This window comes from Solea senegalensis, linkage group LG16 (genome assembly GCF_019176455.1).
Source record: "Solea senegalensis isolate Sse05_10M linkage group LG16, IFAPA_SoseM_1, whole genome shotgun sequence".
Taxonomy (NCBI): Eukaryota; Metazoa; Chordata; class Actinopteri; order Pleuronectiformes; family Soleidae; genus Solea; species Solea senegalensis.
Window position 1 is genome coordinate 14,464,419 of NC_058036.1, and position 13,214 is coordinate 14,477,632.

The 13,214-nt window shown below is 42.3% G+C and overlaps 1 protein-coding gene across 1 annotated transcript in view; it reads left to right on the plus strand.

The window, feature by feature from the left end:
* Nucleotides 1-13,214, plus strand: part of dph6 (diphthamine biosynthesis 6) — a 51,587-nt gene that overhangs the window by 10,177 nt on the left and 28,196 nt on the right. The window contains exons 4-10 of the mRNA XM_044047988.1: nucleotides 1,733-1,806; nucleotides 2,472-2,590; nucleotides 9,373-9,434; nucleotides 9,719-9,813; nucleotides 9,946-10,039; nucleotides 11,687-11,837; nucleotides 12,430-12,555. Of these exons, the coding sequence (XP_043903923.1) occupies nucleotides 1,733-1,806; nucleotides 2,472-2,590; nucleotides 9,373-9,434; nucleotides 9,719-9,813; nucleotides 9,946-10,039; nucleotides 11,687-11,837; nucleotides 12,430-12,555 (721 nt within the window). The remainder of the gene's footprint in view (nucleotides 1-1,732; nucleotides 1,807-2,471; nucleotides 2,591-9,372; nucleotides 9,435-9,718; nucleotides 9,814-9,945; nucleotides 10,040-11,686; nucleotides 11,838-12,429; nucleotides 12,556-13,214) is intronic.

The following is a 13,214-nucleotide window of genomic DNA, read 5'->3' on the forward strand; positions in this document are numbered from 1 at the left end:
TATAATGTATACAGAGAGAGAGAGAGAGGAGATGGAGAGACTCAAATGGAAGATATTTTTGCTGTTGCTCCATCTGTCAGAGTGAGTCTGGTCCTGTCAGAATTAAAACCAATTTGGTGTTGATGTAGCCCTCTTCTTCAACGTTCTCATTCCTATCTTTTTTTTCCCCTCTCCTCTCCGCTCTCTCCCCATTCCACTCTGTACCTCCTAATTTGCCTCTTTAGGAAGTGACAATTGCATTTAGGAAAAAGGTTATCATTGTATTATAAAAGAGTGCTGGCCCTGAGGCTTACCCAGAATTACATGACACTGCCTGCAGCCCCCTTGGGTCTGTGCTGGGTTGAAATGTTATCAGTCTGACTTAATTACTGTCACCAAGCAGCTGCAGCATTGACTATAATGTATATTCTCGGGTTGGATGTGTTGGGTAGATATTAAAACTTGAGTACTGAATCGTTCCTGAGATCTCTTGATGATTAACTTTAGGTCAAAGAGTTAAATTCTAGCCGTGTACTTGTCTCTGTGCGTTTAGCTTCGCCTTTATACCTCACGTCCTTTGCTGCACAGTAAACACCACACACATACATGCATGCAGCCACACACACACACACAGCACATCCTTTATCTGATTAGCTGGCACGCCTACATGGAGCTGTGTGTGTGTGTGTGTGTGTGTGTGCGTGCAGCACAGTGCGTCGCAGCTTAGTGTCAGGCCCCAGGCAGGGCATGGATTTCATTTAGGAATGTATCAAAGGTTTACACGCTGTTCGCTTTAATCAGCATGTTTATCAGGCAGAGAAAAATTGCAGGAAGGGACCACAGGGAGAAGGAGGGGAAGGGGGGGTTATCTTAAGGACCAGTAGCCAGGGAAATTGATAATGGCTACAAGGTAATTTACTGGAGACTTGTGCATCCCTCCACTGCCTCTACCCTTGCCTCTCATTCTAATTACAGCCCATGTAATGTTCTAATGAATCTGCAGGTGTGTGTCTGTCTGCAGAGGAGGGGCATGTAGGTGGAGTAGAGTGATATGCGCGGCTCTCGTGTCCATGTGCGTGTAAATGTTTGCGCGTGTCACTCCAGATCAAGCCTGTTTTTTTTTTGTGTAAAGAAGATTGAACACATCTCAAGTCTGTGTCAGTATCTGTCGAGTGCATAATTGTCTCACTGTTTCTGAAATATGAATATGAAAGGCAATTAGATTACCCCTCAGTAATATTAAAGCTACATGACACACACACACAGTGCTCCACTGATACTTTGAGTTGTCACTGTCTTCCAACTGGGTGCAGAGAGGATAGAAGCTACGGCCAAACACATTCATCTTTCATGCACAATGCATTCCCGATAAGGTTTAGATTCTGACTTTAGTGGAACTTCTGCATGCAATCTCACACATGCCTCAGACATGCACATAAACACTCACGTTTACTCACATAAGTGCACAAACCTCCGGGGGATATGGCCTTGGATGAGTGTAAACATCCCCGCAGGACTGTGGTCCCGTGAAAGGACGAGCTGTCCGAATCCACCATCTTTGTCTGTTGCACACTTTGTGTCTCTATGTGTTTGTATGGTTTTGTTCAGACAACACTTTGAGATACCATTGTACTGTAGGTGGAGCAAAGATTATTTTGACCCATAGCACAGTGACATCACGTCACTTGGAAATACAATGAAAAATGCAAGAAATCATTGTGGTAAGGCTGACTTTTTTCCCTCCTCCCCACAGGAAAAGCAGGCTGTCGAGGGAGTGTCAGTAGGGGCCATTCTCTCTGATTACCAGAGGGTCCGTGTGGAAAATGTGTAAGTCAAACATACAAACGCACTCATGATCTTGAACACACTTTCCCAAAGTACACGCACACACACGCACACTGTGTTTAGGCCCATGAACTCTCCCACAGTGATACATGCTCTGCGGTCCACTGAAGAAAAAGAATATGCTCTCTGTAAAGTTTAAAAAAAACACATGCAAACACACCCAAACACTGTTATGCAAGTTGTTAAACACATTTTAATTAATACTGATGAGATTGCTTTCTTATAATATATCTTTATTTTGTTTTATTCTTACCTTTTTTTGTCCATTTCTCTTTCACTTAAAGAGACTAACCATCCTGTCACAGAGAAGCTCCATTTTACTACAAAATCCTTATTATTTATATAGAGTAATGGATTTGTTTGCAGACATTTTGGGTGTTTGTTTTGTTTGTTTTTCATTTGAGTTCATGTGACAAACAAGACCCAGTTGAAGATGAAGTTTTTGTGTGTTTGTCTCCTCGAAGAGAGCCCTGACAGTGGTGTCAGGTATGTGCTGTGGACCTATCAGGGTGGCAGCCTCCTCTGAAAACGGAGAAGGTGTCCGGCCTAGCCGGCTTTGAAGTTTTTCTGGAGCTGGCAAAGATTCGGTATTAACCACTTTACGTCTACAACCCGCTCCCGCTTTTGCTTTTTCACCTGTTCCCCAGATGTTTGCGGCTAGGTTTGCAGCCCCTGGCCTACCTGTGGCGCCGGGACCAAGAGTCCTTGCTCTCTGAGATGATATCATCTGACCTCCATGCTATCCTCATCAAAGTCGCAGCCTGTGGTGAGTTTCCCCCCCCCCACACTCTTTTGTGTCTCAGGCAGCTGGCAAGCAGTCTGTTGTCCCCTTCCCTCTGCTCACTCTTTTTACTCCCTCTTCACTCTGTCATAGGTGCCATGTTGCTTGAATAGTGTATAGCACAGGGTCTGAAAGGACAGAATTTGAATAAATGTGAGGTAGGAGGAGGCAAGGAGGAGGTGGCACCGCAGCAAAAAAAAAGAGAGAGAGACAAGCAAAGTAATGCCCTAATCATTAATCTGTGGCTTAGCAGCAGTGTCGAGACTTGTGCCAGCGGCAAAGGTATTGAAGCAGAGAACAATATGAAAAGATAAGAAGCACAGAGGGAGGAGGTGCGAGGGGAAATTTGCGGTGGTATTAGGTGGGTGGGAAGGGGGAGGGAGCAGGCAGGGTTTGCCAGTTGAGAAATAATCACAGGTGATTACCCTGAACGTTAATGCAACCTGTCAATAAGCAACCCATGTCACCGTTGTGTGTGTGTGTGAGAAACGCAGCATTTCCAGTTCATGCATAGCTCAGAATACATGGTCCGTGAAGCAGAGATTAAAATCTGGTATCTCTCATTTATGTTTTTTCAACCGCTTCAGCATTTAAGGGAGAGGTTAATGCGGTGTCATCTGCTCTCTGCTCGCCTGTTTTGGAGCCCGAGGACAGGAGGATTGGATTACTGCATAACAAGAGAGAGTGAAAAAAAAAAAAAAACTTTTCTTCTTCTTTTCTCTGGTACATGATGTTAAGATTCCTACCTGTATCTACTTGACAGACGGCGCAGCCGCATCCCCTTTGACGGTGCCAGTGAAAAATGATAATTATGGCCACAAATGGTTCTTTTTGCTCTCAAACTACTCACGGCGATAGATCATCGTGTAGACATTGTTTACGTGTGCTTAAGTGCTTGTTGTCACCTTTGGTGGCAATCAATTGAAAAGGAGTCCACGGCTGACTGATGACCCGCAGAGATGAGCGGTCGCGATTTTCTGCATATCTTTCAACACCGCTCAAATAACCTCGCATGAAATACACATGACGAGCCATTTATCTCCGGTACTTTACTTACTGCACTCATTTGTCATTTGCAGTGGCTTCATGATGAAAGACCTGTTGGCAATAAATAACTTGTCACATGCCCCACATTGGCAGGATCATGTCAGAATTCATGTTGACTACATCTTGTTTTCTGAGGGCTCACAGTTGTTGTTAAGTAGTCTAAATTAATTTGTATCGCCACTTAGATCCTAGATATGATCTCAGTTTTTGTTCAGTCGTAATTCATCAGCTCTAAGTCAGATTGCAACTCCGGAATAATGCGCCTGTATGGAAAATTAAAAACCCTGCACCCCGGCTACCTCTGCCAGGGTTTCTTCTTTAAACACAACTATGTCTGAGAGCAAATTCTCCACATGTTTTGAAAGATTATAATTAGAAAGGAAAATCACCTCAGGTGCCTTTGTGTGTGTGTGTGTATCCTGGCCTCTCCTCTGTAGGTGTTTATGTGTGCGTGTGTGTTTTGGCTACAGGTGAAAAGAAAAGATCTTATCAGCCCTGACTCCTCACCTGCCCCGCGGCAGTTGTAATTAGAAAGGAGAGAATTAAATACGAGTGCAAGAAGCGCCCGAGGCATTTTAGGCAGAACTCATATAATTGCAGCTTTGGTTGGAGCAGTTCTGAGCTGTGAGGTGTGCTGTTTAGGGCAGATTGGGTGACAGAAGGGCATACCTGGTGGCCTTTGGTGTTTGTGTGTGTGTGTGTGTGTGTGTGTGTGTGGGAGTGAGAGAGAGAGAGAGAGAATAAGTGAGAGAGTTTGAGGGATTTTCTTGTGCAGACCTTAGTAGAAGAAAAAGAATTCACAGGGCAGAGGTTAAGTCTGCATCTGAACTTGCAGGCTATGCAGCTTATCTTATTCTATAGTAGCATGCAATAGTGGGCTGTGAAGAGAAAGACGTCACTCAAGATGAATATTCCTCCATTAGCTACTCAAAAGACTTCTTGGAATTAACAGTGAATGGATGAGAGATATATTATCTTTCTCATGGGAGGATATTGTTCTTGATGACAAATCCCTGTAGTGAACAGGCAGCTGTCCAAATGTAGGATGAGCAGCTAAGTGAATCCCCCTGCAAGTGATCATTTGTGTCCTGATGGCAGACTAAAACCACCAAAGAGATAAGGAAGATTTGATTTTCTGATGTTGCCAAACTGGTTAAGTCCAACAATTTGAGTGTAAGCCTCTGAATGGCAGAAAACACTTCTAATTAGACACAAAAGAAAATGAAAAAGAAGAAAAAAAAAGCATTTTGCTCAAGAGGGAATTGCATATTTTTGTTTGGGAACAGTCGCCTTGTAATACAATATCTCTCACATGATAATTGGCCATTCCACAAGCTATAATTAAATATTCATGTAATTAGGTAATTGATTGATTAGTGCAGGTGTATAAGAGGGCAAAGGTTCAGCAGTTAATTGGTCCTCAGCTCCGGAGATAATTGGCATGCATGAAATTAAGGTCTATCCACAGGAAAACCTTTCATCACTTTATGATCTTTTAGCCTTCACATAAACATGAGTGGAATTTGTGTCAAAAATTTACTTTCACTGATCACCTCACTGTCTAAGGACATTGGATCTGATTTAATATATACTTAAAAGACGATTAATGTTCAAAGCCGTCATGGACATTTTACTGACCCGTGTTTCATTGTGGACGGCGGTGAATTACAATCATGAACCATGATAATTGCCCACACTGTACATTTAGGAGTGTTTGATTTGATGTGGCATATACAGTAGATAATGTTTTATAAAGAAACAACACCATAAAAAGACAGTAGTGCAAGATTAGAGGACAATTATCAGGATTCAGGTCCTATATGATGCTGCATTGTCTGTCCCTGCTGAAAGACAAGATGCCATTTACATTTAAGGTCAACTGTTGTCTAATTTTAATGAATAATTCCTATTGTAAACATGTTCTGTGCCACAGTAGAGCACCTGTTAGGAGTTACAGTGAAAGGCATGGCTTCTGATTTTTTAGTTATTATATAATTGGGCTCGTTTGTAAATTCAGTTATAAGCAAATAACATTCATTTACATTCAGGTTAAGTTGGTCAATTTAAAGAAACCAAATGCAGGGAATCAGACTTTACTTTTCAAGCTGAATCGAGGTACAACTGTTTACTTTGTGTTAAAATAAATAGTGAAAGATCACATTTTGTAACTGTCATAACTGTCTATATTTTATCTAACACCCAGATGTATTCAGTTTACTATCATGTGAAAAATGCTGCCAGTCCTCACAGGCTCTGGCTTGAGAAATGACTGAGAACATTTGTCCGTCCATCCGTCCATCGTCTGTTTATCTGAGATCGGGGGTGAGGAGATTTGTCTCTAATCAAAAGAGATGCTAGTTTATTTCCTGTCACTCGTCAAACTGATGAATACATTAATTGCTCCAAATCTAATGTTCATGAATCTGTCAAAATCAAGTTTCCACTTTTTTGTAACTTGTGGAATTTTGTATTACACAAAAAAAGGTGCAGTGAAAATCATGCCTCCCACTGATCAAGGTTCAGATGAAACACCTCTTATCCTGCAGTGTTAAGAATGAAAGCCAAATAAAGGTGAAGTTAACATGTCCAATTCAGTGTGGATGCAAGCATGCTTAGTTTTTGCTTTTGATTTGTGGGACTGAAGAAATTGTAACGCGGTGTGATCACTACACAGCCCTCGCTGCCTATTATTCTGTTCACAGACACTGCATTTCAGATAAGAGTCTGACAAATTTCACATCTAACCTTATCATCATTTGTGCCTCCTTCCCCTTCTTTCTTGGTTTCCGTTCTGCAGTTCTCCCCGTCTCTTGCAAAGATTAGGCGATAGCGAACAGCCATTGTTTTCGGGGTGGGGGTCTTTGAGAGCTTCGTTTAAAGGCTGCTGCAGCTCACTTGTAAGGAGGAGATGCTTATTTTATCCATTTAAAGGCTAAAATGTTACACATCATGAATCCAATTTTCTCTGCCTTTTCTCTCTCTGAAGGCAGGGATTAAAGCCGAGCTGTCAACTGGCACGCCACAGTATCTACAATCTCCCGGCTTTTAATTTAGCATTAGACTCAGTAAGCAACAAAAAAAAGAAAGAAAGAAAACAAGCAGTTCCAATTAAATAGGTAAGTCACTGCTGTGGGTTTACATCAACCTCTTCAGGGTAGAAAAGGCCAATCATGATCGTTTAAAAGAATCAGTGCAGAAGTGTGCTCTGTAAGTAATTGCCATTGACTTGAAGGTAGAAGTAGTCTCGTATTTTCTCTTCAGAAGTTAGATTTTTCTGATCTGGGAATTTTTCAACTTATATTGTGTTGTGTTGAATTCTATTTTTAAAGTTACTTAAGTTAAACTAACTTCATTGTCTAAATGGCTTTTTATTCCTGACTAAATTCAGTGCTTAAAATGTCGACTAGGTTTTTTTTTAAAAAATAAATAAAAAATGCTTTCTCTCATTACTGGACCCCCTAGCTTTAAACTCCACTGGATTTGATTGGAGTTTTATTGAATAATGCAAGGTAAAAGGCGCTTTTAAAGGAGACCCATTCCTCTCGGTCTCTCTTAGGGAAACTCCTCTCTCTCAGAAGAACAGTCTTGCTGTCTCTGGCAACGAACTAATGGCTGCTTCTAGTGGGCTTATTTGGGTTTAATGTGCCATAATGAGGTTAGGTAATTGGGTTTAGGTCAAGTTGTAAAACAGCTTCAGAGGAGGCAGAGATGAGAAGATCATGTAAATGAGTGGTGTTAGATCGCGGCACGCTCACAACCGGTGGCTACTCGAAGACTCCTTGACGCAGGTATTATACAAGCGGAAGCTCATTCCACCTATCCTCTTCTCCAAATGGTTACACTAACCTTAAGCCAGCCAGGAACATCAATTAAGAAAACACTCATACAAGTGCTAAGTGGTCTTAGGAGAAATGCCTCCACATTAATGCCATCGTTACTTTATCACTCACTCCTGTCTTCCTCCATGTCCATTGTCCTCTCCCATCCTTGTAAATATCAAATCATGTATCATATATTATTTAAGAGCAGGGAAGTTAATTAACATGTTTAAAAAATGTGCCATCCCCTCAGCAATTTGGAGCCAATTATTAAAATTTGTTAAAAGGCATGACTAATTAAAGAGGATATTTAAATGGGATTGAATTTTAATGCTTTTTTTTTTTTTTTCCCTCCCTCCTTATTACCTTTGTGGCAGGGCTGAGATGAGAGGATGTTAAGATTAGATATTCTCTCACTAATTAAGACCACAGATCCCCTGGGAAGAGAGAATAAGAGGCTGCTCATTCTCTCCCTTCACACTCTCTAGCCTCCCTTCCTCCCTCCTTCCCTCCACTGTGGCCCTTCGTCCCTCCCCGGTAGTGCGGGACCACCGGGGCCTGGAGGAGAGACACAGCTGGGATTAGCGACGAACTCAGGATGGGATGCGACGTCATTCCTTCACCTCTCCTTCTCCTTGGCTCTCGTCTCCCATCCATTGCTCCCCATGGGGCCCGCCGATGACACATTAACCTTTGAGGCTGTCACGGCCATGAGGAAAGAGATTCTCACATTACAATTAACTTTGTTCCTTTAATTAAACACATGAATGTGCCAATGAACGCGGCCACGCGACGCCTCAGAATAGAGGAGCTATAATAGAGTTTCTGAGAAATTATTAGAGGCAATCGGCAATGTCTTTTCAATTGTGATGGCATAAGTGCCACAACTGCACATCAACCAATAGGTCATCACTAACTTGTGAATGATTATGTCACTCAGTTAACAGGCAACCAGAGGATGGAAAAAATGGAAAAGGTTGAAGGCAATACTCTGCCAGTGCTTTTTTTTTTTACTGTGATCACCGTAGCAACAAGAACATACAATGACATGGTTTGGTATTTCCTAAAATCTAGCATTTACATTTTTGATGCTTTTGTATTTGGAACTGCAAATAATGTTTAGTCGGAAACCATAGGCAGGTACCTTTTGTTTACAGGGGTGAGTCAAAGGTCGCCACTGGGGATTGTTAACTGGGAGACAAATACCAGGATTTAGTGTCACGAAGGAGTAAAACTTTTTTTTTTTTTTTTTTTGTTACTGAAAAACTGAGTCCTAATATTTCTGAAAGAGTATGATCTATATTACAACTTTTCATCTGTGTAATGTCTGAATCTGAATATTGTAATAGCAAAATTCTGCTTTTACTGTATTTGATAATAGAATTCTATTTGTTTTTTTTGTGTGTGTGGTGGGGTGGGGGTGAGGACCAGTCAGCCCCCCACACACACACACACACACACACACACCACCCTTCTCTTCCCCTCCTTCTATTCTCTCCCATGCCTGTGAGTCACTTCCATGGACCATTTCAGGGGAAGGGGAGGGAAAAGGCAAATAAACAAGATCTCTTTCCAAAGTTTATGTTCTCAAAGGGAACCAAATGAGGGGGCAGCAGGCGAGGGGATGTGGGGGGTCTGTGGCCAGCAATTGAAAACTGTTACCCTTACCCGGAGAGATCTGTGTACACTACTTGCAAAGTCAAACAAATAGATCCAGGGTGCAGGTTTACGTGTGTGTTTGTGTGACTGCCCCGTAAACCTCCCTGCCTGTCATCTTCAATCACTGTTCTCTGTTTCTGATCAGACCTCTCCCTCTCTCTCTCTTTACATGTGTGTGTCTGTGTGCAACCGTGTGTGTGTGTGTTTTTCTGTCTTTGTGCATATTTCCCACGTGGGTGCCAGGCCTGGATCCAGAGAAGCACTTAGGAAAACCTCTGGCTGACATGGAGCCCTATCTGAAACAGGTCACTGACTGTTAGATACTCCTCACTGAAGTGCTTCCATGTATAATTTTTTTTAATTTTACATATCGGAAGAAAATCAGTAACACTAGCTATATTCATGTACTCTTTTGTATTTTGTGATTATTCAAATTTGTGTAAGCTGGAAGACTTTCTTTGTAAAGAGAATAAAGTATCATAAAGAAAGACACTCCACAATTAATTACCTATTACTATTATTTAACTAGTTGTGTTTAAATGTAATTAAAACATCTAACTGTATGTGAATGTTATTTTTTACTGATTAGCTCTCACAGAAGTATGGAGTCCATATATGTGGAGAAGGAGGTGAATATGAAACTTTCACCCTTGACTGTCCTCTCTTCAAAAAGAAGATTGTTATGTAAGTAAAACACAATCAACTCAGAAATGCTGTTCTTAGATACACTTTTTTTTTACACATTTGCTTTGCAGCGTTGTTGTCAGTCCATAGAAGGTTGGTTTTTTTTTCTCTTCTTTGTGTGCGTTTGTGCAGTGATGCAGCAGAGACGGTGATCCACTCAGCAGATGCCTTTGCTCCAGTTGGCTACTTGCGCTTCACAGAGATGCACACCGAGAATAAAGACAGTGTGAGTCAAGCTTCTGAAGGAATCCATGAGTACACGTAACTCGTTCCACAAGTAAGATCAATGCTGTTCGAAGCGCAATCGATAATTTTACAACAAAAGTTTGAGCGGCTTTTGGGGTTGATTGCTCTGAAACCACTTGGAGGGCAAAACAAATACAAGAACAAAACCCTTTGGTGTCTGATAACTTTGTTGAGGAGAGGAGAAACACAGCACTTTAGGGGAGAGTTCAGATCAACCTCCACGGGGCCAATCTCTCTCCCGCACTCTGTTGCTCTGGGTCTCTCCCTTCATCCCTCGCACTTTCTCCTCTAGCCCCACATGGCCTACTTTGACGTCTGCAATATTCACTGCAGCCTGAAACCAGGCCCAGCTTAATAAACATGTCCGCTCACATTAAGGCACTTTGCATTCAGGTAGCTGGCTTAGCAGACCCAAGCAGGGGTTGCAGAGACTCAGTGGGAAATGTGTATTAGAAGGAGCTGAATGAGGCTTCACAGACTAGAACGGTGTCACCATGAAATATTCTACTTCACTTGCAAGGACAGAAAACTTAAATTACGGTTAAAACACTTTGTTGGATTGATGTGTTGTTTTAAATGACTGAGGTGACGCTAAAATGTATAACGGTACGCTATAGTGATCAGAGTGTCACCATGTCATTCTCATATCATACAATATTGTGTTTTGTATAAGTGTGAGGGAGTGTGTTTGCAGTCATGTGTGTTTGTGTGTGTGTATTGGTTGGGGGCTGGGACTGTTATGGACAAAAAAAACATACCCCCATCCCACAACCTTCATGACCCTGCAGCCTCTCTCCCTACAGCTATATATTTTTTCACTCCCTAGATTTCTGGTGGAAGAGCAGGGAGATCTGTGAGGGGTGGCGTGGTGAGGGTGGGGGCAGGCGACCAGGGAAGAACCTGCCCTGGTTCGGCCTTCTGAAGCTCTTCTTGTCAGGGTGACAGATCTGCGGTGACATCAGCACTAGAGGAAACTACACCAGGCTCAGGGGGTGGGGATGGACCGCCATCATTTGCCCCTCCGTTAATGCTACTCAAGCTATTTTCCTGCTGGCCAGGAGAGAGGGGCTGAAGTGTAATTAATTTGATTATCATATGGGCTAATGCGGTTGACAGCAGATGGGGGGGGTGGTGGATGAATGAGCGTTGGGTGCAGCAAGAGGGGCTTTTGAGGAAATATGAAATATATATTTAAATGTGTGACACCCTTCAGGATTTGGCAGGTAATATGTATGCCTTAGAGAATAGTCGTCATTTGTTATTTAAAGAAGTAGCAGAGTGTGGTGTAAGGGAGAAGGAGAAAAAAGAAAAAAAACCCAGGTGAAATCCAAATCATGTGTCTTGAGTTTTGACTGACAGCCGGCATGATTGAATCTGCGATATCAGAACACACCACTCTCCGGTCGCCTGAACCGCGAATATGTTTGCATAGTTGTTTCATATTCATTCACCTTGAAGATATATGTGTCTGGGCCCTTGTCATGAAAGAATGACAAAACACGGCCCGCGCGGTGGGGTATTTGAAAAGGTTGGCTAATTATACAGCATTTTGTCTGTCTATGCAAAAGGCTCAGTGCTCTTTGGTGGGCATTTGGCCTGATGTATTCCCTGTGGTGCCTTATCGTAGGATGCGGTGGCGAGAGCTTTGCCCCATGGTAGTTGTCCTTGCCAGAATGCCATTGACAAGATGACTGAGGAGGTGGAATATGCTGATCAAGCTGAAGACAACAAGCAAGAATTTACATCAAGTGGTGACCTTAGTTGTCAGCAGGGCCACGGTGAGATTCATTTATTGTGATGCATGCTCGAGTGTGCATGTTGTGTAGTGTGTGCGCCTGCATGTATGGGTGTGTCAGATGATATGTGTGTGTGTGTGTGTGTGTGTGTGTGTGGAATGCTCCCTGAATGTGTGTCACGCGGCTGGCTTGATGATGCTTGCATTTTTGAGTGATTGTTTGATAAGAGCTGTCGCTTTAAAAGTGTATTTGTGTCAGACTCTGAATTTGTCTCCCCTTTGACATTTACCACCTATTCATGAGTTCACTCTTATATAGTATGTGTCGTCCTGGTTATAAATGAAGACAAATATGATATGATATGTTTATTTTTTGGCTGGTGGGCTACAATGAGAAGGTCTTCAGTCATAATCTTAGACCCAATGTGGCCCTTCTGGAGTTTGAATGTTCCCCTGTGTTCGTGTGGCTAATTCCCTGTGCCCTGCCTTCCTCCCACTGTCCAAAAACATGCAGATTGGTTTTAGTTTGATTGAAGACTGTTATGGTATAGGTATATGGCATAGATAATTGATGGATGGATGAATGTATTTTTTGTGTATCCTGAAAACCCAATTTATCACATCTCTTTCCACAGATCTCCCTCCGTCCTGCTCACCTAGAAGCTCCACGGGCTATCAGTGGCTCAGTGGCATCAATGGCCTACAGAGCCAAGTCCCTGGAGTCCAAGGCCAAACGTCCGCAGCTTTCACAGAGTTGCAAAGTAAGGAGAAAGTGTGAGAGAGAAAGTACAAGAGATTAAACACTTACCTGTGTATGAAAATGTAGTGTACCAGAACTGCGGAGATGCCTTTTCAAATGTCTCTACATTCAGGAAAAACACAAAGATCAATTTTTTTTGTTTGCCCCTCTGAAATTGCTGAAGACAAAAGCACGCAGAACGACACACACACACACACACACACGTGTGCATAAACAGAGCTGTAATATGTCTCTTTTTTTGATCAAATAATAAAAAAAAAATCAGATTTGATCAAAGGGAGGTGATATAGAATTCCTTTGTCCAGGGGTGATTTAAGCACCTCTGTGTAACACGGCGCTACATTATTCTAGCCCTAAAAAAACCAATACGGAGAATCAGATTGGAAAATCTTCCTGGTCCTTTGGGTGTCTTTGTTTCTCCTTGCTTTTTTAGCTAAACACATGAGGGGGTGTGGCGAAACTTAAAAAGTCGCTCCATATTGAACAATGCCTGTCAACCCCAGCAGGCAAAACCCTGTGTGTCAGAGGCTCCATCTGTCACAAGAATGGCTGAGTTGGCCACCAAACAAGGACAAGAATTTTAACCCAAACCAGGCGTCTTTTTAAAAAAAAGAAACACTCACACACATACATACTGTGAATCATGTTGGGTGGGGTATC